Below are 26524 nucleotides of genomic sequence, written 5' to 3'. Positions count from 1 at the left end.
ATAAAGTTAGAAGTGACCAAATACATCAACGTTTTTCCTATTTAAGACGAGTAGTTATACGAGCAAGTTTGGTGGTACAAAATAAAACGTAGCGCTTTTCTAAGCGGATTTAAAAGAGGAACTATATTTTATGGCGTAATAGCACTTTGGGAGTACTTCGACTTGGCGCAGTAACACCCTCCCTCTCCCATTATGAGAGTGAGAAGGGGAGCGGACTTTTCAGGCGAGTCGAAGTACTCCCAAAAGTGCTATTACGCCATAAAATAGTTGAAAATGAGTAGACTATTCCTTTAACAGTGAAAAATGTAATTGGTTCAAACCCAGGGAACACACATACTGATAAAACCTTTGCATAAAGGACCGCCGATTGTGCATTTTCATTGTATGGAAAAAAACTATATTTTCATTATGTTTATTTTGTGTTGCATGTGAAAGGTCAAACTGTATTAGTTTTATATTAGCAGCATAAAGATATGTAGATGATGTCAAAATGTTGCATCTAATTCGAACGTTCTCTGAATAAAGTGTTAACAGATGGGCTATTTTTAGACGTGTGAATGAATGAGTAGTTCCACAGTATTTTAGGTTAACACCTTTTTTATCTACATAAATTGTGCACTCATATGTGATCAAACCATTTTATAACTTCAAAGAGGTTAATCAGAGCATTAGCATTTTCAAAGGGTGCATCAACTTAACCTGTACAGACATCAATGCAAGCACACTTAGTCTAGAAACCATAAGCGAAAAAGATCTGACATCTGCAGTCTGTTTCTCAGTACGCCTGAAAAAAGAGGAAATGGAGGCATATCTATAGCAACAGACCAAATTCAGCGAAAAACCAAATCAGTCCACATGATCGTTCACTTCCTCTGAAATACAGAACACGTTGTTCTCATTGACATTTAGTTCTCTATGTTATGCAACCCTTGACAAGCGGGAGGCACACAGCCAATCAAAATGTCGTCCGTTTGAAAGTAACTCGTCTCGGTCGGTTTCTCCTTACCAAAGGCGAGCACTTCCAAAGCTTTTTTAATAGGATCCCAGGAAACCTTTTCAATACTTTTTGGCAATATACTTAAAATTGGGGTATCATGCTGATTTTACTTTAGGTTACCTTGCTACTCTTGCTAACAGCATTTCATCTTGACAATTCTTATTTTTCAATGGAATATTGCATTGTTTATTAAAAATTTTTCATTCGCATGGGAAATAATAAAAAAATGAATGTGCCCTCATAAACTTTAATCAAAATCTGAAAATTTACTCTTGTGGCGGTCCTTCTCTGATGACGTCAACTTGGGCAGGAGCATCCGTTAACCTCGCCCCCTTCAACTGTCAAGTCTGCTGTGAGTTCAATTTCTGATTAAAATGCCTATCCAATCAATTCACAGTAGACAACACAAGCCATTCCCACTATTTTCTGCGTGTGATATTCCATTTCACTGAGACTATTTGAGGGGAAAGCCATTTTGTAGTGGTGTCTGAAATTACAGTGGACATTATTGAGTGCACTCACAGTATTTAATCCCATAATGCACTGCAATAATGAGTGTACAACTGATGTACACTTAACGGCTAGCCACTTCCCCTTCGCTGTGCCTGATGTCCGAATTCACTCACTCATTTTTATTTACTCATTCAAGTGGATCGCAACTTCAGGATCGGGCACTTTAAACTTACATTACTTGTGGTTGGGCACTTAAAGACCTAATATGTAAATGTACTGTGGAAACATATCTGGGTTTCTAGGTTTAGGTCAGATGAACTCGTTAACTCTTTCTCCGCTATTGACAAGTTATCTCGTCAATTAAGAAAAAAATGCTTCACTGACAGTTTTTGAAGTATTTACGGCAATCCATATTTCCGCTATTATCCACTAAATGGCACTCTTACCTAACTTATAAAACACTGAAGCATCCACTGATCCAAAAACAGTAAAAACTCTGTGTACTGTGTACGTGTTGATTATTGCTCTGAATCTGATCTCTTACAATAAAAATCATTACTGAATTACTTTTAGTATTACGATATTTCAATCATTGAAGTATCTGAAGTCCACAAAACAGGAGAATTGCTATCAACAGCTATTACAGACAGCTATTAGATGTGGCATCTAAGAGTCTTTATTGTAGTGAAACAAAGAGTAGCAATAACATAAAAATATTTACAACTGTACATTCCGACTACATCAAGATGATCTGTTACCATTGTATATTATTTTACTATAGCCTTCTATACAACTTAATTATTGTAACTTGTCTATTTACATAGCTTCATACTGGCGAAAGTTAGAAGGAAAAATAATAGCATATGAAATCACTCTTGTAAGGTAACAGACTGAGTGTCACTAAGTGAAATGTTTCAGCTTAACGCTTGCAGGTAAAATGTTTGCATTTAGTTCCCTACACAGCTTAGGAGTAGAACATTGCAATGAATAAAGAACCACTTATACATAAGATTCTTTCGCATGGGAAAGCTCCTCGAACACGGGCTGACTACACCTGCGCAACACTTTTTCATGTCTCGACTGCGCAACCGATTCTGACATGGTCCTCTGCCGGAATGAAACCGGCTGCGCGTCATCTAACCGAACACTTTCTGGGAATGTTTCTGGGAATGTTTCTGTGGGTTCGGTAACTTTGTAAGCGTCCAGCAGACAATCATTCATGGACATGGGGCGAGATTTCCTGTCCAGATCTCTAGCGCGTTGTACAGTCATGGCTCGGTACTGAGGGGGGGCCGGCTGGGCTCCGTTCTGCAGAGCTTGCTCATAGGTCGGGGGGCAGCTCGGCATCCGACTATCCACGTGTTGAAAGACCTCGATGGCGGAAAGAGGTCGTCGGCGTCGGACGAGCTCATCCTGGTTCTCCGCCTCGCTTTGCGAGTCCTCCGGAAGAGTTCCACATGGAAAGACGACATCCTTTTGGGACTCCCCTTTCTTCAGACTTCCTCTGCTGAATGAGAAGTTAATGTTGAGGCTTTTGGCTCTCATTGAGAGAGATCGTCGGTTCGTCTCATGCTCACCTTTAGCAGGATTAGGTCTAGTCTTGCTTATGAAGGATGCGTGCCTAGTAGACTGACCTTTGCGTGGGCTTTCGGGGGACGGAAGGGGCGAAGTGGATGTAGACTGTTCTGAGAGGTTTGAAGAGGTGCTATCTGAGGAACAGAAGGAAGGGCAGGAACCTGCCTTAGATGTAGGAGAAGAAGCGCTTATGGGTAAGTTAATGTTTAAACCCCCAACTAGTTTGTTGAAGGACGTCTGTGATCTTCTGTTCTCGCAGCGACTGGGATGCAGAAAAGAGTCATCAGAACTCTGTTTCTTCAGCGTTTGTTCCCCAAGGTCTTCCTTTTCTGTGGAAAAGTCATCATGGCTGCGAGCCAGTTGTCTCAAACCAGTCATGTCGGCTAAGGGGAAGATAGAAGGTTCGGAGCAGCGTCGGTTGATAGGTTTCGTAAAAGCTTCGAATATAGCATCCGAGGAGCAGCAATGAATTTCAGAACGTCCCCTCTTGCTTATAGCTGGGCTTCCGTGTAGCATCACATTGTCCTCTCGAGACTGTCCATCAGCATCCAGAAAGTCGCCATCAGGATCTGTGCTGTCATATGCTGAGTCATGCTGGTGGATGTCGAAGGATATATCCGGGGACATCAAAGATGCTGAATCTGTAGTGTAGAGGATCAAGCAAAGTTACCAAAAAATGTTACCCATCTTACCCAAATATGAAATATACTTCTGTACAACAATAGTTCTCATAATTCAATTCAATTCAATTTTATTTATATAGCGCTTTTCACAATTGGTGATTGTTTCAAAGCAGCTTTACATTAATAGAAGCAGTGGAAAGCACAGAAAAACGACAGATAGCACAACATAATACACGATAGCACAAGCAGCTAAATTTGCTGCGGCTATGAATCAACATTATAAGCGTGCGTATTGCTAATGTAACGTAAAGAAGAGGGTGCTAAGTTAAGCCCAAGAAGGCTGCCTCCCCGGGTTGAAAAACCCCCTAGGAGGAAAATAAAAATAAACAATTGTTTGGAGGTTGTTAATGGACATTTCTGAGTGGAAAGTTTGTGTTTTTCACTATTGACCTACAAAACGTAACTGTATTGTCAATAGTAGAACTTCAGCCTAGCATATAGCATTAACTAGCACAGTGGTTCTCAACTCCAGTCCTCGGGGCCCCCCTCCCCGAACACCCCAGATGTCTTCATATATAAAACACCTGATTCAGTTCATCAGCTTGTATGTGTGTTAATTAAGGAAAATTTTTAAACATTCTGGAAGGAGTCTGATGAGTGGAATCAGGTGTTTCATATAAGGAGGAGACATCCAAAACATTCCGGGAGGGGGGGCCCGAGGACCGGAGCCGAGAACCACTGAACTAGCACATAGCGCTAACTCAGCAGTCACAACTTTGTTTTTAGCATTGTAATAACATTGTACTTAATTTAATGTTCGGGCGTACATCTTGACCAGGGATGGGCAACCTCGGTCCCGGAGGGCCGGTGTCCTGCAGAGTTTAGCTCCAACTTGCCTCAGCACACCTGCCTAAAAGTTTCTAGTATGACTAGTATGACCTTAATTGGCTGCTTCAGGTTTGTTTAATTATGGTTGGAGCGAAACTCTGCAGGAAACCGTCCCTCCAGGACAGAAGTTGCCCATCCCTGATCCAGACTGCAACGTCACAGTCTGTGTTATGTTGAGATCGGTCTGTTTTCCAGCTGTCTTTAGCATGCACAAGGTTTACATAAGAAGGAGGAAACAATCGCATTTGAGGCCCACAATATATCATTACCATGTACAAACCCTTATTTATTCATCTATGCCTAGGTAAATACAGTTTACCTAGTCCAGAAATGGTCCATATATGGTGCACATATGTACATATAAAGTAGGAAAGTGTATATTGAATGATGTATTTACCTGACTTGTCTATAGACTCCTGCTCCTCTAAATTCCCAAGAAGAGTCACGACTGTCTGCCCAAATACCTCACAGCAATGTTCAATGAGGAACTGGATAAGTTTTGTGACCTGAAAAAAAAAATTCAATAATAATGTCTATTTGATATGATGTATATAGGATGTATGTGACTCTATAATCTAATGACGAGATTAGGAGCATTTAAGTTGGATTTCAATCATTGATTTTACATTGGATTCAATTTTTAACATGACCTTTCTCAGTCAATATCAAGGTTATATCTTCACTGAATGTTTTTTGCATCATCTATAGGATGAGTTTATGTTTTGATTAAAAAAACTTTATCTGGGTTTTCACAGGTAGCATCAACTATGGTTGGGTTTTGTGCAGGGTTTCGCATGCAGCTCTCAGAACGCAATACATATGCTACAGTACTTTCAGTCCTGTGGTTTCTTATGTGTCTAAAACCGCACCATGCAAGTGACAGTGCCAAGTTTTGATCTCAAATCAACAGATTAGTCAAATCGAGAGTGCAGGGGTGTATCTTCAAAAAACATCTAGAGACATCTGACATATAATCCAGTTCAGGCATGACACAAATCCATTTCTTTCTACTAGATACTAGATGTTTAGCACTATACTATTATTGTGTACCGCAGAGCCCAAATAAATTTCATTTGAAATCTTTTCAACTTTCAAAGGTAATATATGATGTTGAGAGGAAACTCTTGGCAAATGTCTGACCTTTTCAACATCATCCACATCTAGCGGCTGGCTGTCTCGATGCAGTAGGGTTGGGGCAATGCACACTGCCAAGTTCTTAGCATCCATTTTGTTGGTGTCTGAACGTTGACTGATGTGATGAAACAGACACATCAGGTGCTTTAACAGAAGTCCATTTGCTCTGGGCAGCTTCTCTGCCATTCTGGAAATGGAGAAGAAAACATTGTTTCATATTTTTTGGTTTTGAAGAGGGTAAAGGAAAAACAGAACTATGTTTCTGACATTTGTGGTCAAACTTCAGCTACCGATTTCCTTATTTTCAAGTCCCTAAAGAGTCTATAAAAAAGCCCACGGAAAGCCCATCTGTGTTGACCTTAAGTGGAGCCGTGGAACTCCGGGGACTTTCTTTAAACAGATTTCACAGCTGCCCACAGTTTCTCTCTGCCATCGGCTGTGAGGCCACGTTGAGGTAACTGCTAAAAGTCACATGACCCACCTCCTCAGCTCAATATGAACGTCTTGCGTCCTCTCTTTCTCCAGAGCGCTGATCCAGCTTTCGTAGTGTTCAAACACCAACAGGCCTCCAGGAAGCTCCCTCAGGAATATCTGTCATAAAAATAAAATCATGACTCACTGTTTGACTTACAGATGCGTCAGAACTACAAGGGCGTATGAAAGGTGAGGCCTAACGTCAACATGGAGTATTGCTTACTTTCAACAATCCAACCAATAGAGTCACAGGCAGGGCTTCCATGTCCACCTCAGACCCGGAGTTCAGCTGATCTCGGAGGGCGCTGAGGTTTTTGCTGTTACATGGTACTCTGAAGACTCCCTCGGTAAACGGACCCTTCCTGAACAACAGCAGCAATATTTCCTAATGGAAGAAAAGAAACATGAATATAATCTTTTACATGTTTATATTATGTTCTATATTTAATCTTTTATCTTTACATCTGTTAACATGGGTTTAGTAGATTCTTCGAAATCTTCTTCGAGTGTTTGGCCATATGTTTGATTGAGGTTTAGATAAGATTATCGAGAATCACGTCACATTTTCCACTACTTGTGATTGCGGTTAAAGAAAAACATTTGGTGATCCATGAATACTTTAGACTGACGTACAATAATTGGTTTGGGAAGTGTGGAATCATCTTGGAGATGTCGTCCAAACAGCAAGCTCTTCGTGTTTGATTCGGGGTGGGCTGCCACATTTGTGGAGCTTCTCTTCAGCTTGAAAGAGAACAAGCTCTTTTTGCCTCCATTATCTCCTGAGGACAAGAAAGATATTAAAATCACTTTCATCTCGAGTCGATTATATACGATGTATTTGAAACATTCATCAAGCAACAACACTTTCAACTTCAGATCACACGTTTCCCACGTTTGTTTTCTGAAGTTGCAGCATTTTGTTTACTCCAACTTAGTTTCATTGGTTGATTCTGGCGGGCACCTAACCACATGTGGTGGTAACCAGCTTGACTAGTTTAAACTCACCAATTGGCTGCACGTCCTGAAACTGTTTTGAGAAGGTGGAGACTTTGCCGTTGCTCTGAAAACAGTCACATGTTTTGTCATGAGTACATGAAGTCATAGAAAGGGTGTGACTTTATCAACGTTTACACAATCACACTTACATTAACACACATGCAAATTTGAATTTGTTTTGACTTCATTGTCTTGCAGATGCATTTACTGCATTCATTTGTAATTGTTATAATGCTTTTAATTGACTTTTAAAGGATTTTGCAGATGATACAATTTATATTAAGTTATGCTTACATCAAGAGGCTCTATGACAGAGTCCATCCCAACTCCACCTAGAGTTTTATTCTGTAAGACAACAACATTCAGTCGAGTTCAGTATTTGTACCCAAAATGTATGTACATTAATTTAAATAGGTCATTCAAAGCATCTATGTAGTCATCAACAGGGAAAGTAATTATTGATGTTTGTGTGTGAGTAAAAGATGCCTGCGTACCGTGGTATTACCACTCAACACCTTCATGAGGATGCTGGGCGGTGGTGACGCGATGCGTGCTCTCGATCTCGCCTCCGCAGTTTTACTATCATGAAATTGAAAACATTTTGTTGTACACAACAGAAAGTAACAAAATGTCCAATAAACACGTCAACTTCAAATCTTTATGGTACATTATTTCTGCATTATTTCAAAGTGTATTATGACAAATAATACAACAAATATAATATAACAAATTATGATACATGAATTTTGCTTTAATGACAGCATGCCATCCATGTTATGTTTAATTTTGAGTACATCATACAGAAGAAAAGAGTTAAGATTATCCATGCATAGTCAAATTGAGACCTGAAAATCCTAAATATTCTGATTTATTTTGTGCCCTAACAATTCTTTGTTAACATTTTTTCAATTTTAAGTCTTTGGATTCCAGTTGTAAACTGTATTTTACACCCATACCAGTGTGAACATGTGAATCCCCCTTTATTTTTGTAAACACTTTATTTTTATTTTTTAAAAACACAAACTATAAAAAATATATTAGCCGACTTTTATCTTGCTTAAAATATAATTATTTAAATGAATTAATACTTGTTGCATGTATCAAAGAGTTGGTCCCATTTTATATTAATTGTCTTTAACAACAACATTTATACTATGTATACGCTAACTATTTTGTACATATGCGTTATTACATTGTTTTTAATTGATCTGCATGTAATCAGACTTTTGAACCTAACCCTAAAGTATACGCAGAACAACACGCATGTTTAGCAGTTAAGTACACAGTGAGTATGTAAGTACACAGTAGTTAAAGACATCTAATATTCAGTGGTAGCGAAGACTTTGAGCTCACCTGTATAGAGTATCCAACCAGTTATCCTTCAGCTCAGGTTGACTATAATTGAAAAAACAGCATGGTATGAGTTACAGAGAGTCCACACAGAGCACATGCAGATGTTGTGTATGAGGAGGTAACATGCGCTCGACCTCTTTACAACAAAAAGGGCAGAAAAGTTTGTCATGTGGCAGGAAACAGCATCACAGCCACGACTTCCTCTTTTCACAGTGTAACTCACTCGACAAGTGGAAATTTGCATACAAGTGCATACTGGTACCAAAGAGTGCATATTAGTACCTCAGAGGTGCATACTGGTACCAAAGAGCACATATTAGTACCAAAGAGGTGCATACTGGTACCAAAGAGCGCATATTGGTACCTCAGAGGTGCATGCTGGTACCAAAGAGCGCATATTGGTACCTCAGAGGTACATACTGGTACCAAAGAGCGCATATTGGTACCTCAGAGGTACATACTGGTACCAAAGAGTGCATATTAGTACCTCAGAGGTGCATACTGGTACCAAAGAGTGCATATTGGTACCTCAGAGGTGCATGCTGGTACCAAAGAGCCATATTGGTACCTCAGAGGTACATACCGGTACCAAAGAGTGCATATTAGTACCAAAGAGGTGGCAAAGAGCGCATATTAGTACCAAAGAGGTGCATGCTGGTACCAAAGAGCGCATATTAGTACCTCAGAGGTGCATGCTGGTACCGAAGAGCGCATATTAGTACCTCAGAGGTGCATGCTGGTACCAAAGAGTGCATATTAGTACCTCAGAGGTGCATACTGGTACCAAAGAGTGCATATTAGTACCTCAGAGGTGCATACTGGTACCGAAGAGCGCATTTTAATACCTCAGAGGTGCATACTGGTACCAAAGAGTCCATATTAGTACCCCAGAGGCGGATAATGCTACCGAAGAGTCCATATTAGTACCCCAGAGGCGGATAATGCTACCGAAGAGTTCATATTAGTACCCCAGAGGCGGATAATGCTACCGAAGAGTCCATATTAGTACCCCAGAGGTCCATACTGGTACCAAAGAGTCCATATTACCTCAGATGTGCATATTGGTACCAAAGAGGTGCATACTGGTACCAAAGAGTGCATATTAGTACCTCAGAGGTGCATACTGGTATCAAAGAGCGCATATTAGGACCTCAGAGGTGCATACTGGTACCAAAGAGCGCATATTAGTACCTCAGAGGTGCATACTGGTACCAAAGAGCACATATTGGTACCTCAGAGGTGCAGGCTGGTACCAAAGAGTGCATATTGGTACCTCAGAGGTGCATACTGGTACCAAAGAGTGCAAATTAGTACCAAAGAGGTGCATACTGGTACCAAAGAGTGCATATTAGTACCTCAGAGGTGCATACTGGTACCAAAGAGTGCATATTAGTACCTCAGAGGTGCATACTGGTACCAAAGAGTGCATATTAGTACCTCAGAGGTGCATACTGGTACCAAAGAGCACATATTAGTACCAAAGAGGTGCATACTGGTACCAAAGAGCGCATATTGGTACCTCAGAGGTGCATGCTGGTACCAAAGAGCGCATATTAGTACCAAAGAGGTGCATACTGGTACCAAAGAGTGCATATTAGTACCTCAGAGGTGCATACTAGTTGCAAAGAATGCATATTACCTCAGAGATGCATATTGGTACCAAAGAGCGCATACTCGTATCTCAGATGCACTTAAATCTGTACCTAAATGATAAATAGTAGGACCTTTGGTATTTTACAAATGGTATTTTTTAACATTTTTTTCTGACAGTTTAGAAAACCATACCGATAAAATGTATACTTTGAAAACAAGGTATGTGATTCGGCAAAATGTAAATGTAACCCCATCCCTTCAGCCAGACACCCTCCAAACATGTCAGCCAACCTAATGTCACCAAACGTACAAAATGACTGACAGGCAGAGTCTCTGATTAGCTTTATAAGGTTAAAATGGCCATAGCATCCCCCTGACTCTTTGATGTGACAATATTAGCATTACAATTCAGCAGTATGTCTATCTGATTTCAAAAACATGACGACTGAACTTCACTATTTATGTGATACTAAGTGCTCTTGAATGCTAATGAAAATACACTGCACACTTCCCTTTAATAGCTCATGCCTGAAACCGCACATTCATGCTGTGGTATGTGAAAGGGCATGAATTAAACAAGAGGAAGAACTCGAACAAAAAAACTTCTGCTTGACCACCAGTTACTTCCAAATGAAGCCTCAACCCTCACCCACTAATAAAAACTAAACTTATTTATACCCATACGTTATGACGACCTGTGCTTTTTGTAATACATGTACATCTAAGATACACAAACAGTAACAAATGGATTTGAAATCATAGTCAGTGTAGGTACTCTCTTCGGTTTCAAACTATGGCTTATTCGTGATGCCAAGATGCTGAGCTTACTGCGCCATGACTTTAAGCAATTGGGTACCAATAAGAGCATCCAACCCAACAGACTTGAAAATAGGAGGGATATCCAATGCATTGTGTGAAAAAAAAACTTAGCAGTTAAGCCAGCTTTACACTTCTGCATCAATTTTACGGTGTAGGCTACCTAAATGGTACATAGTACACAATCTGCTTCTTATTTGGCTTTTGACTCAATACTGTAATATGCAGTGGGCATGTTCTGGGCACATCTAGGCGTACAATGACGCAGAAGATGACACAGAAGTATAAAAAAACCTGCCACATAGTCTATGGCATACAGCCTACGGTATAAAGCCAGCTTTATGTGTCTGAAACTGCAGAACGTAGCATCTCTTTACATATATATCTATGGTCCAAGGTGCTGCGAAAGAGTGGAGGTGGGGAGTAATTTGTATATTCATTGATCCACATATCTACGAGGCAAGAGTGTAAAGTTACATTCAAGCTGTTTTAAAGCATGACGAAATTACTGTGACAGGTACAAGTTTTACATATGATATTATGATGCTCAAAGATGAGTTTTAAATGATAAAATTCTTGACTACATGGAAACTTTAAGCAGTATAACAGAATTATATTTTGCTCGACCAATCACAGCAGGCGTACACATGGAATTGTGAGAATTCAAAAGCGACAACGTCTGCGCTGGCTTTAAAATGTCATCAGATGAGTCAGGGGATAGGAAGTGATGCAAATATTCTGATGTGCTTTGATACGGTCATACCTTGAAATGCATTCTTCGTAGGCAGCTTTTGCAGCTTTCAGACGGGTGCAGGCTCTTTTAAAAGTATTAGTAGTATTAGTAGTATCACTATAGCAACTGTCTAGCAAACACAGAGAGCAGCCTAGCAACCACAGGGCAACTTGACTCTGACCGTCACAGAGTTAGTCACATCATGAGGTTAGTCACTGTTAATTGTGGCACTATACTGTATACGCAACCACCAACAGCTGCAAATAAAGCACTTAGCAATGCATTTATGACTTTTGGCCCATTTATTGAGGACCTTGGTGAGGTGTTAACTTATCACTCTTCAGAAAGTAAACGAAAGGAATTCAATTGTAACATATCACTTTTATTGTCTCTGTATGCACAAATGTTAAAAGCTAATGTCACACAAAACAACACACAATCCTGCAGGTTTTTTGCCACTATTCTTGGTGTAAACACAACAATGTAGACCACACTTTATGCCAGGGCTAGTCAATTGGCGGCATGGTTACTTTCCACTGTACATGACAAATGACGGCCGATAAACCAGAAAGGAAGTTGGAAAGGAGCTGCATGGGGTGCCAACCATCTGCAGGTGTGTAATTATTGGATCCTAGGATGCATAAAAAATAAACTTGTGCAACTACACTACATTTGACACGCTGATAGGAACTGATCTATTTCAACGTGTTCCAATCAAAACACTGTGTGCGGAAACTTTATCCGTTGAATCTTTTAAAAACATTGCTTACTGATAAGTAATTTATTAAGTATAAATATTTTTGTAGATTAAAAGTTCTTGTGCTGGAAATGAGCTTTTATCGCAACACAGATTTACGATTAAACTGAAATTTCATTACGACTGCCACTAGGGGGCGAACTCCGACAGTCGCATCCGAATGTAGTGTACAATGGAAAGAAATATTAAAACAAAGAAAACAGGAAGTGTTTTATATAATTTTTTTATGTTGTGAATACTTGAAATGTAAAAATGTATGAAAGTTAAACCGTCTATAAACAAAAGAGGTTTAAGAGCTCTTCGTGCTATACAAAAATACATGTGTTGATCTTTTACACTTGGACTTTTTGTGCAATGTTCAATGTTCATAGTTGTTCATAACTAATAACATTTGGCTCTTGCAATGTTAAACTGCAATTGTTTTTAAAATATTAAAAAAAGAAAATTTGAGTTTTCAGAAATTAAAAGGCTAAATACTGGATGAATATAAAAAAATCTTTTTTTTTAATGCATATTAGGTCAAAGTAAAAAATATATAAAAAGTAAAAATAGGGGTAAAAGTTTGTCCCGCATAATATTTACAATTTTAAAATCTGGCCCTCGAAGAGAGTCAAACACGTCCCTGCTTTATGCTCATAGTCAGATATAATTTATGTGCCAGTGTGTTTGTGGTAACACAAGTGTCTCACCTGAACGACACAAGGCACAGAGACACAGACCAGGCCAATGCGACAGATGTCCTTAAATCAATATTTGTATCTTCGATGTCAGTCTCCTCTTCATCATTTTCTAATCTGCACACCCACAGGTCCTTTAGATCAATCCTGTGTTTCAGTCTGTAGCTCGCATCTGACCTGTACACACACAGATTTAAGACTTTAGTTGTCTTGTTATATATCACGATGATGTGTTTTACAATCGGATGTATGTCAGGTCTCAATAAAAATGTACCATGTTGAATCTGTAAAAAAGATGGTTCAACTTAAAAAAAGCAGGTTACCTGGTTGCCTTCAAATTTAAGTTAATTAAACTTAAAAATACTAGTTGACAAAATATTTTTTATAAGTTTAATTAACTGAAAAATTTAAAGCAACCAGGTAACTTACTGTTACAGTCCCTGTCTATCTGCCTGCCTGCCTCTCCATGTTTCCCTGTTTGTCATCCATTTGGACTTTATTTCCCATAATCCTCTTCACTCCCTTACCTGAACTGTGTTTGTTATTATCCTCACCTGACAGTCATCAGCCTCATCACTCAGCCTATACATGTACATTTGCCCTGAAAAACGTCATTGTTAAATTGATGGCTATGTACTGTTGACTAGATTATATTCAATGGTATTAAACAGAACAGATATTTTTTCAAAAAAAAAAAAAAAAAAAAAAAAAAATATATATATATATATATATATATATATATATATATATATATATATATACTTTATAGATTTTAAATATGCAACAGTAGCATTTATTTTAAATGCTGCATTTAAAAAAAAGGAAGTAGCTACATTTCCTCAATTGTAACGTTTATTTCAACAAGCAGACAAAAGTCCCCTTTATGAAAAACTGCATTTCTCAAACAGTTCTCAAGAATAAAATGATATGCTTTGTCACTGTGTTTCTATCCTGCTAAAAGTGTGGTAACAACAATCTTGTCTATCCATTAAACTTTTATTAAGCACTTCATGGTCATATAAGCATTTAACCATCACATAAACAAATTTAATATGGAGATAGTAAAATGTTAGCTAGTATTATAATCACTGTAAAACTCTTACATTTTGATTTGTGACTACACAATGCATGTTACATTTTAAACAAATAAACATATAAAACATCTTAACTTTTAATTATTTAGGACAACTTTGAGGTCATCCTACTTTAAGATGTTATGCAACAGTTTCCAAGTTCTTCATGAAGTTCTTTAGGATTTTCTTAAGAACATCCTTAAGGAAAAAACAAGAACTTTCTTAAGAAGTGTTTTGGGAAGACAAACTATTCTTGACTCTTGCGAGTAAATCCCTTCAAATTAATTCTCAATAACATGGTGAGAATACACAACTAGAAACCAAACCAGACATTTCTGTTATGGTTAAGTTTAACACTTTCTATTAGTTTATTTGCAGCACATCTGATGGATCATCAGGCATCGAGCATTATAAGCCTCACTATGGGTCCTGGGCTGTAATCGCAACTGCATTTTGCCATTTAGCATTCACTCTAAAAATTCTTGGCTGCCTTAAAAATTTTGTTGAATCAACTCAGATTTACAAGTCATGTCAAGATAAATAATAGTAAGTTAAAATGACAATAAAGTACATAGTATTTCATTATTCCCACTAACTGCAACTAAGATCCTTTGCTCTGAAATATAAATAAATATATAAATAATAATATATTTAAACATATTACGTTTACACAAGTGATGGCTGAACCATTAAAGCATCCCACATTTAAGTCGAACAGAGAGTAAATACAGAATTGATTAGTCAATGAAAAAGGAGAAGCAGAAATATTGTGAATGGGCCAGAGCCCAGTTACTTTCATGTGAAACGAATGAAAGTTTTCCAAACCTTTGCAGTGCATTATTGATTTATCATCATATAACTGTATAGTACTGTAGGCAAAACATACGAGCGCTAATTGAAGAATTTAGTGACATTTACGTGAACTGTTAGAAAAACATTTTAATATTTATTAAATATACATTTTCAACTCATACAATTTTTAACAAACTGCATTTTACTTCATTGCCGGTGTCTATTTGATGGACTATGGGGTGACTTCCCAGAAGCCAACAGTAATATTGTATTTATGTCCATGGTCTACTTAAACTGTTTTTGTTCATGTAAAGTTTTATTCATCTTTTTATTTTATATTTCATACATCTTTATAATTATATTATTTTATACAGGTCTTGTTCTTCCCAACATAAAGTGATATTTTTATAATATAATCATTTAAAGCATTATGCCAAAAAAAATTATTTATCTTTAAATGATGCAGTTGTCAGTGCCCTCAGAGTTAAAAATAGCTTGCCAACATTTAACCAAAGAATTGCAAAACTTAATTTTAGCCTTGTGTAAAAATTTCTAGGGGAATCCCATAAAATGTCTGTTAACTGGGTGATTCCCATTTCATGGTCAAAGTGAAAGTGTAAGTTCACTAGGTCAGGTGTATTAAAGAGATGAAAAATCTGTCATCATTAACTCACTCTCATGTTTTTACAAACCTGTATACATTTTTTTGTTTTGATGAATACGAAGAAAGATATTTTGAGAAATGTTGTAAACAAACCGATCGGAAGCCCCATTGAATTCAGTTGTATTCTTTTTTTCTACTATGGAAGTGAATGGGGCTTCTGATCCAACCCTGTATCACAAAATTATGTACCGATAGTCATGTAAATTTTTTATTCTTTTTTACGTGCACTGTCACATTTTTCAAGCATTTCTGTTTACGTGTCCCGTCACGTATTGGTTGCTCAGCTGCTTTTTCCTGTTTTCAAACCATTTTCGCTTCGGTTTGGGTTTAGATTTGGTGTTTGTGTTAGGATGTCACTTTAAGTATTGGTTTATACTATTTTTTTCTGATTTTTTTTATATTTTCTAAATTTCAAAACATTGTCGCCTGGCATTAGGGTTAGAGTTGGGTTTGGTTAAGGATGTCATTTTATGTAAATATGACCCTTAACCGAAGCAACAATGGTAAAAATTAGGACAAAACAGTTGAGTATCCAATACGTGACAGAGACAAAGACGGTCACGTTTAAGTGTGAAAAAAACGTGACAGTGTCAGGGAAAATAATCAAAAAGTTTCTGTACGTAATTTTGTGATACTGGGAATGTCTGATCGATTTGGTTCCAGACATTCCTCAAAATATATTCCCTTGTATTCATCCTTTTTTGGTGAACTATACCTTTAAGTCATCACTATGTCAATGAGTCACATATTTTGCAAAAATGCACATTTTATTAAGGATTTACTATGTTCAAGAAAGAACCAGGGCTGTAACCACAGCTTGAACATTGGGGGCTATATGTATTGAAAACATGAGATATTTGGGAGGGGGAGCAATTTGTCATTTTCTGATTATGGGGGGGGGCATGTCCACCTCAATGTCTACTGTGTTTATGGCCCTGGAAAGAACAAGTGATGTGAAAGTGTGTTACCGGTATGTTATTAACAGAAGAAGATTTTGGGGTCAGTTTTACTCATCATGTAAGTTTTACCTGAAGTCTAATTCTGACATGATGTAATTGTAAGATGTTCAGCCTGCAAATGCAGATTTAATGTGGGGCGGTATCCCAGAAATTGAGCTGCCTCAATTTCAAAAACACATATCTTAACATATCAGTGTCTCAAGATGCACACCAGTATTGTTTATTCTAAGATATGTTTGTAAAAACGACCTAAATGTCCTAATATAACTAAGGCCTAGTCCTTGATTAATCTAAACCCTGTCCGGGAAACTGTCTCATAATGTTTATGCCTGCGAATGTCTGTGTGTGTGTGTCAGCAGAAATCTCGGTTCTTACTTGAGCTTAGCAATCACAAGGGCATCACTGAGAAGGAAAAGATGTCTTTTCCTGGTATTCAGTCCTTCAGTTAGGTGAACACACGCGTCCAGAATCAACTCTGAGTCCTCATTGGTCAATCCTAGTACAAATGGACACTGATGCAATGCCACCAGACACCGAGCTTCTTCCCTGAAGATAAAGAAAAGCTCTCAATATAAACAAATACACTGCAGCATCACATACAGATTTGAACCTTTCGCTTTCTTCTGCATTCGTGTGGTCTGTTAAAAAGATTAACTTTCATTTGGGTTGTTACTCAGTGTTTATGAAAAAAAGATAATATCTGTGCCACTAGCATCACTATATAGAGTTATCATCAAAGCTATGACTGTTTTTAAAGACTCATTTACGATTGGTTGGGAAAACAGATAATCAATCAAATAAATGAAATAAATAGCCTAAATGAATGAAAACAAACAATTTACATTCACTGTTGACTTTGTTTACATAATGAATTACCAGACATTTCACAAGTTATTTTGGCAAAAACCACATGTAGCCTAGCTGGACTATATCGGGGCTACTGTTAACCTTTAGACGGTAAAATGACTCCTATCGCTTGCTGGGATTTATTCTGTCAATTCCGTACCCAATGTTTCCCTTATTTAAAATGTACCCTGATTATAGTGATGGTTTCCTCTCAATTATATAATTCGTAATTATGTTAGGACATTTCAGGATTTTTTCCAAACATACCTTACAAAAAACATAACATGCCACCAATATATGTTAAGATATGTCAGTGCAAGATGTTTTCAAACTAAGGGAGGTTTTCAAATTTTAAGACATGCATATAGTCTGGGACTAGAATAACCCCTGTCCAGGAAACCACCCCGTATGGTTTAATATATTAACACTGGGATTGGCAATATGAATGTGAAAATAAAAACAGTATAAATGTCGTAGTTTTATTAAACTTAAAAATATATTTTTTTAATTGGAGGCTGCCATTTTATTTTTCATCACTGCACATGATGTGAAATGGTTGCAATAAAAAATGTCTATTTACGCTACAGTAAGATAACTCTGATAAACAAGTCTTTAATCAGTAGATAAAATAATGTGAAACAGATGAGAGTTATAAATGCACACAGACCGGAGGTGGTGCATTTGGTTAGCACTTCATAAAACATACAGCTAAACATACTAATGTAAAGAAGATCAAAATAAAAGCGATCTGAGAAGTAAAAATGTCTGAGTGGGAAATAAAACATTTTCACATGAAAAACTATAGAAGATACGATAGTTTTTACAATAGTAAACTGTAGTCATTTTTCACAACAACCATTACATGTCCATAGGTTCAAATGAATATTACATTTTGGGTTTTGAAGTAATAAAAATATTGAATGAGTTTCTATCAATGAATTTTAGTCGTTGAAAGCAAATATAAAATATTGAAGTCAGTTGAGTACCTTTAAAACCTTTTATTGTACACATAGGGCCCTATTTTAACGATCTGAAACGCAAGTCCGAAGCGCAAAGTGCAAGTGACTTTGTGGGCGGATCTTGGGCGCTGTTGCTATTTTCCCGGCGGGAGAAATAAGTCTTGCGCCGGGCGCAAATCAATAAGGGGTTGGTCTGAAGTAGGTTCATTATTCATAGGTGTGGTTTGGGCGTAACGTCAAATAAACCAATCAGAACGCTATCCAACATTCCCTTTAAACGCAAGGGCGCAAGTTCCATGGCGGGTTGCTATTATTATGACGGATTTGACAGGCGCACGCCAGGAGCGGTTCACAGCCGAGGAGACCGACGTTCTTGGAAGAGCAGTCAAAGACAGAGAAGTTGTTTTGTATGGGGATAGGAGAAACCCGCCCAAATCAGCGTCGGTTAAACAGGCGTGAGAGGAAATAGCCGCAATTTTCTCATCAGCTGCGCCAAGCACTACAATGATGTCAGGAGACGGGGGATGGGATCCCAAGCTTGCCAGCATAAATCGGGCACGCCGGGCACACAGGAGGACATCGCTGCGTCCACCCTCACTGCTGAAAGGGTTTGGGGGCTTTGAAATCGTACACAAGAAACGCAAGCAAGGTCCAACCCCAAAGTACACTTACAAATCAAGTTCACATACATGAAGGTTTCTTATGAAAACATTTTAATTATTATTTAGATAAAATAAACGTAATACAGCCACACAACAAACTTATGAAAATATTTTAATCGTTATTTGCATGATAATTGTTTAACGCTGCCACACAAAATAAATAAAAACTATCACCACAATGCTCAACAAAATGATTTCCCTTATCTCATTTATTAATATTTTTTATTGTAACACATAACTGTTGCATCTGTGTAGATTAGATAAGCAATGCGCGTTGTGCATGCTATACATTATGGTCAAGCATGCGCCCTTAAAATAGCATAATGAACTACGCGCAACCCGGCAATGACTTTAGACTAGTTTTTTTTGGTTAGTAGAGCAATTGTTTTTTGAAACTGCAAAATAGCATAAGAGATGGTTTGCGCCGGAGCACGCCTCCTTTTTTGCGCTGAACCGCCCAGGGAGCGCAAGTTCATTCCCTAGTTTGCCGACGTGCGTCTGTGGAGGGAAAAACCCGCTGTGCACCGGTCCAAAATACGAAATGATACATGCGTCACTGACAAAGTCAATTGCGCTGGGTGCAAGATAGGGCCCATAGATTCATTTAAAAGTGGATAAAGATCATTAAAACCATGAACACTAAAACCATGAACTTTTTCAAAGCAAAATTTTTGCTCATTCAAAGTCAATACGAATTTTTCGCGGGATAGTCATGGAATTTTTTGCTCATTTTTCTGTGGCATTCTCACGGATTGTTTACTCAACTGTTTTGTACTATTTTCTTAACATTGTCGCTTCGGTTTATGGTTAGATTTACATAAAATGACATCCTTACCCAAACCCAACTCTGACCCCATCAACGCCAGGTGACAATTGTTTAAAGTTTAGAAAATATACAAAAATAAAGCCGAAAAAAAAATAGAATAAACCAATACTTAAAGTGACATACTAACGCAAACACCAAATCTAACCCTAAACCGAAGCGACAATAGTTTGAAAATAGGAAAAAGCAATTGAGTTACCAATCCGTGAGAATGCCACGGAAAAATAAGCCAACAATTCCTTGACTATCCCACGGAACTTTGTGAGATCACAAACACAATCGCTTACCTTATTGGGCTCCATGACATTCCCAAAGCCTTCCCCAGCATCAGGTTTGGTGCAGAACGCCTCCTCTGGGCCAGACCACGAATCTGCTGTACACATTATATGTTATAATTATTTTTGATTTATTCTGAGTTAATACATTTGTATTTCTTTTTTTAGTATTGTACATTTATTCAGCTTTATATATGATTATAATACTAAAGCACAGATATTGCTAGCCATTCACTGTACAGTTTGAGGAATATTTAGAAAAATTGTTAAAAAAGCAAAATGTTGTAATAATAACGGCTACTTTGTGATGTCTACAGATTAGGTGCACAAAAACTCATTTGCAGAACACACAGTCACACAATATAGACATTAAAGATCCCCAAGGCTCATCTAAAGCCATCCAGATAATTGATGACCTGTCAAAGCTCTCAGAATCCCATCAGTTCGTAAGCCATGATGATCAAACAGGATTATGTCATTTAAGACGTTTCCATGGTAACCAGAGTCAATCATGATGCTAAGAATGCTGACCTTTAAGAGTTGCACAGGTTTCTCAAATGCTGAAACTGATTTGAAGCAGAATGTACACTTCAACACTCACCACACATAAAAGGCCATATGGCAAAAATAGATCAAATAATCAAAGTAGAAATGCACAGCAGTCACAAGCAATTTCCTGAGGTCAAGATGTTGAGTGTGTTTAACACAGCAGGGATGCAGAGCACACTGAAGAAGAAGAAGAGGAGAGGTAACCTGTGTTTCTTTGCTTGTTACACTTTTTACAATCACCTTTAAACTCACAGATTACATAAGTGCTTTGTTTGTGTACCTCCTGTTGGTTAAATAAATGATTGATCTCTTGTGAGAAAAGAAAACAGGTGTAATGTAATCCATCTTTTGAAAGCAGAATGCTTTCCATGTAACACAAAGCAGACATTTTTATAACCAAGTCACATTTATTTGTATAGCACTTCTTTTTTACAATGCTTCATTGCTTCAAACCAACTTTACAAGAAAGGCAAAAAAAGAAAGACAAGAAAGAAAACAGTGAAATTATTTAACTTGTAGTATATATAATAGAATATACACTAACCTAAAGGATTATTAGGAACACATGTTTAATTTTTCATTAATGCAATTATCTAATTAACCAATTACATGGCAGTTGCTTCAATGCATTTAGGGGTGTGGTCCTGGTCAAGACAATCTCCTGAACTCCAAACTGAATGTCAGAATGGGAAAAAAGGTGATTTAAGCAATTTTGAGCGTGGCATGATTGTTAGTGTCTTACGAGCCGGTCTGAGTATTTCACAATCTGCTCAGTTACTGGGATTTTCACGCAAAACCATTTCTAGGGTTTACAAAGAATGATGTGAAAAGGAAAAACATCCAGTATGCAGCCGTCCTGTGAGAGAAAATGGCTTGTTGATGCTAAAGGTCAGAGGAGAATGAGCCGACTGATTCAAGCTGATAGAAGAGCAACTTTGACTGAAATAACCACTCATTACAACCGAGGTATGCAGCAAAGCATTTGTGAAGCAACAATACTCACAACCTTGAGGCGTATGGGCTACAACAACAGAAGACCCCACCGGATACCACTCATCTTCACTATAAATAGAAAAAAGAGGATACACTTTGCATGAGCTCACCAAAATTGATCAGTTGAAGACTGTAAAAATGTTGTTTGGTTTGATGAGTCTCGATTTCTGATAACACATTCAGATGGTAGAGTCAGAATTTGGCGTAAACAGAATGAGAACATGGATCCATCATGCCTTGTTACCACTGTGCAGGCTGCTGGTGGTGGTTTAATGGTGTGGGGGATGTTTTCTAGGCACACTTTAGGCCCCTTAGTGCCAATTGGGCATCGTTTAAATGCCACAGACTACCTGAGCATTGTTTCTGACCATGTCCATCCCTTTATGACCACCATGTACTCATCCTCTGATGGCTACTTCCAGCAGGATAATGCACCATGTCACAAATCTCAAATCATTTCAAATTAGTTTCTTGAACATGACAATGAGTTCACTGTACTAAAATGGCCCCCACAGTCACCAGATCTCAACTCAATAGAGCATCTTTGGGATGTGGTGGAACGGGAGCTTCGTGCCATGGATGTGCATCCCACAAATCTCCATAAACTGCAAGATGCTATCCTATCAATATGGGCCAACATTTCTAAAGAATGCTTTCAGCACCTTGTTTAATCAATGCCACATAGAATTAAGGCAGTTCTGAATGCGAAAGGGGGTCAAACACAGCATTAGTATGATGTTCCTAATAATCCTTTAGGTGAGTGTATAGTATTATTACAAATTTTTTTGTTCAAATGAAATCTTATGTACTTTCTTAATGACTATCAAACCAGTCAATTATATGATTAATAATAAATAATATGACATCATATTACACAACTAGATATGCATCTACATCTTACATTGCACTCAAAAGATGAAAAATACATAAGAGCAGGAGTTTTACATTACAAAAGTATTGAAAAGTAATTTTCAATAACCATGTCCAGCAGTATATAAAGCATAGAAATTATAACAACACAAAAGGTACAAAGATTGTCACTGGGGCAGTCCCTTTTCCATAAGCACACTTTTGTACCTACTGTAAAAGGTACATATCTGTACCAAAGTGATTATGATCATTTATAAAAGGTGATAACTTTTATAGATTGTTTCTTACATAACCCTAACCCTAAGAGTGACATCATCAGTGCTCCCCAGCACCACCCTCCTACAAAATTAAAATAGAGTTAATAAAGTGACTTCTAAAGTAACAATATGTTTGTGAGGGAAAACAAGTCATATTTTAAGATTATTTAGTGATTAAAACATTGAGTATTAAAGACAGGGTATCTGATTTGATCCAGAAACATTTTTAGTTATGCTGGTTAAAAGTCTCCTCACATCCTGATAGCAATCACTATGTTAAGTTGTTTAAATGTATTTGTAGAAATTTATGTCATCTGTGAAAGGTGTAGGACCAAAAAATGTTCAAGTTCAACCAATCATCTCGGCCCGAACGGACATTGCCTTTTTTGTCCAAGCATAATTTGAATGCCACCGCGCAGCTTGTTCACACAGACACCATACATCATCGGCGTGTTCACGTGCGCTCACCTCCCGTCTGAATGAAATCACGATCCCACGAAAGCTAGTCGGCTACCTTTAGCATTTTTCAAAATTAGATAACCTACCTTTAATGCACCCATACATACGGCAAAAATTATATATTTTTAAATATATTTCAAAATGGCAAAAAATATATGTGCTGAAATAAATTTTGAAACATGTTCAGAAAAACTTCTTTTTCACCAAATATAAAAACCACATGATTTTTTTAACGTTTGATCACATATGAACAGCATCAATTTTTTATTTCATTTTAATGTGAAAAACCCCCCTTGATTACATCTGCATAATGTGGTGCCGTTTTTTTTTACATGTGTACACATGGGTTTCACACGTGTTTCACACAAAAATGTTGCAAAACAAGCATGTGAGATTCATGTGACTTTCCAGAAGGGTTTTTTTTTTGGCAGCATTTTGCTATATTTTAAAATGTATTTAAAAAATAAATATAAAAATATTTTAAAGCATTTAAATTAACATCACATCGGAGGAAAAACTTTGTGTATTACAAACCTGTAAGCATTTATACTTAATAATATACTTTAAATAACATAATTTTATATGTTATACATACTTAAACATTTTATACTTATACTTTATACATTTTGTAAAAACTTTTATATTTAGGCAAGGAAGAATATATATTTTTTTTGCCGTATAAGTTGTAAAATAAGAAATGTATTTGTTGCGCCTGAAACACATTTTAAAATATATGTTATAGAGGACATATCATGAAAATCTGACTTTTTCCATGTTAAAGTGTTATAATTGGTTCCCCGGTGCTTCTATCAACCTAGAAAATGTGAAAAAGATCAACCCAGTAACTTAGTTTTGGTAAACTACGTTGTTTCAGGTCCTGTCTCAAATGACGCACCTCATGTGGACTTTCGGTCTCGTGGCCTTAAATTGCTTGTGCTCGCTTAGTCTACGACTCCATAGGGTGTCCCATCTGTTATTTTTACTCTCCAAAGTGTGCTCATCAGCGCCCCCTTTGCACCCTTGATGCGATTCGCATCAAGCATGTGAAAAAAAGGTCACTGAAATCTGTCTCCCCTTGTGATGTCAGAAGGGGATAATATCGCCCATTAATCTGCACTATCCAACCACTACACTGTCATTTAGTGCACATATCAAGGACACACCCAAAAACAGCACATTTTTGCTCACACCTACAAAGTGTCAACTTTAAGGCACAAGAACCAATGATAATTTAATGACATCAACGTGTGCTGCCATATTTGATCCTACAACACTGATTTGTATGTTTATGACACATTTATTACTAAATAAGCTCAAAATATAAATTGTGAGTAAATTATGAAATAATGATCATTTTTGGGTGAGCTAGTCCTTTAAAGGTGCAGTGTGTAGATTTATAGCTGCATCTAGTGGTGAGATTGTGAATTGCAACCAACAGTCCACAGTTCACCCCTTTCAAAACGCATAGTTCATGGACTTGTGGACTTCCTCAGAGTACATAATTTGATGACGTCATGAAGTAAAGTACGTGAAGCCTGCTGCAGTGCGGGCTTCGCCGAAGGCCTCATCAAGGGTGCAAAGGGGGCGCTGATGAGCACACTTCGGAGAGTAAAAATGACAGATGGGACACTCTATGGACTCATAGACTAAGCGAGCACAAGCAAATTTAAGGCCACGAGACCGAAAGTCCACATGAAGTGTGCCATTTGAGACAGGGCCTGAAACAATGTAGTGACAAAACACACTCTGTAGTACAGTTAGTCAGTTTAGGGCTATTGTAGAAACATGGGGGCACGAAATGGAGACTTCCATGTAAGGGAACCCATACTGTATGTATTTGTTTTTCAATTTTCTGTGCCAACTCTACAAACCAAGCATGTTGAAAGCGTATCTGAAATCGTGAGCACTGCCATTGCATACATCATTGCTTTTATGTAAACAGTTATCCATTGACTGTAAAGGTTCACAGATTCAAATATCTTGACATCGGTCCCACCAGAAAGGATTCAAACACAGCATGCATCAATTATTTACTAAATATTAATGCAACATGGCATAATAACAGAGTCCTCCTGGAAGCTTTTTCCACCCTATTGCATTCTGGGGCAATTATGCGACTCAAACAATGATCACTTGTTCATGCGGCCAGTGAAAAACAAGTCTGTGTCATTGCTATAGCAGGGAGCCAATTTATCAGTCTGTCTGACATTGGCAAGAGACTCCTAAGGGGTCCGTCTACAAAAGGAGAAATAAGCACTTTATTCATACGAAAGTAACTCCACGCCTTTTGCTTTCGCTCTTTTCTGTGAGAATTTAAGATGCAGTAAGACCAAGCAGTATTTTTAACCTTTATCTCCTTTATCTTTAACAACATCTCACTGTAGCCATTGTGTAACACTAACGGGAAACCCCAGTATGGGAATTTTATGATATTTTATAAAAACACATTAATTTATAACAACTTTTGTGAATTTAAACCATAGAAAAATAAAGCTATTAACGAACAGCACTACATTTTATCATTTAATATGTTTGGTTTTGTTTAATTTGAGACACAGAAAAGTTTAAGAAGGTATGCATTTTATTATATGAAAATCCTTTACATTTTAATAAATAATTAAATAAATAAACAATGTTCTGCTGTCTAAAACTGTTCAAATAAGTATTTAATTATACTTAAAAAAATGTAATAGTGATAAGTGTTGTATCACCTCTAATGCCAGTCTTATAAAAACTTTTGTAAATAGCTCTTTTAAATGTTGGCCATATTATAGATAAAAACATCAATCCATTCAGAAGTTCACAACAAAAAAGTCACTCAATTAACAAAGTTTTCAACTTTCAACGTTACATATTAAACCAAAATATAATAAAATCCTACATTAAATCCTTAATGTTAGCTGTAATGATAATGTGTGTGGTCAGTTTTAATTCTAAGAAGGAAACTTTAGTTTGGCTTTTTATCGATTGCACACATAACCTCAGCATCAGATCTACTTACAGGCTGTATGGACGGAGTGGAATCATCATAACTTCCTCTTCTCCTCATCCTAAACTCCATTTCAGATGTAGCACCCTCCACCGAGTCTTACACCGTAGATCCTAAATCCGTTTTACAACAGGAGCCCTCGAGTGGAGGTTTGAGCACCCGGTCGCACTGCTGCTGGAAATGAACGCTTGGTTCTCTTGACTGGCACCTTCAGCAGTGACTAATGAGGTTGAGAACAATAAAGAACCAGCGAGAACAAATAGGACGGGAGAACGGTTCCGCTTG

At 37.5% G+C, this 26524-nt stretch overlaps 1 protein-coding gene across 2 annotated transcripts; it reads right to left on the bottom strand.

The window, feature by feature from the left end:
* Nucleotides 1–2110: 2110 nt before the first annotated feature.
* tagapb (T cell activation RhoGTPase activating protein b) lies at nt 2111–26368 on the bottom strand. Of its 2 annotated transcripts, none has more exons than XM_073855628.1 (14): nt 26252–26368; nt 20135–20220; nt 16933–17103; nt 13082–13246; nt 8494–8535; nt 7635–7719; nt 7435–7485; nt 7150–7204; nt 6778–6920; nt 6368–6529; nt 6152–6261; nt 5677–5857; nt 4934–5042; nt 2111–3666 (listed from the first exon to the last, which is right to left on the bottom strand). In XM_073855628.1, the coding sequence occupies exons 1-14, from the start codon at nt 26309–26311 to the stop codon at nt 2450–2452; spliced, it is 2637 nt and encodes an 878-aa protein (XP_073711729.1). In that variant the 5' UTR covers nt 26312–26368; the 3' UTR covers nt 2111–2449. The 2 variants fall into 2 exon arrangements, with proteins under 2 accessions (XP_073711729.1, XP_073711728.1); XM_073855627.1 differs by having other exon boundaries at nt 6778–6923; nt 26252–26367.
* Nucleotides 26369–26524: the final 156 nt, after the last annotated feature.

This window comes from Misgurnus anguillicaudatus, chromosome 18, assembly GCF_027580225.2.
Source record: "Misgurnus anguillicaudatus chromosome 18, ASM2758022v2, whole genome shotgun sequence".
Classification (NCBI taxonomy): domain Eukaryota; kingdom Metazoa; phylum Chordata; class Actinopteri; order Cypriniformes; family Cobitidae; genus Misgurnus; species Misgurnus anguillicaudatus.
Note: the sequence above shows the minus strand (reverse complement) of the source record. Positions and strands in the feature narration are given on the sequence as shown.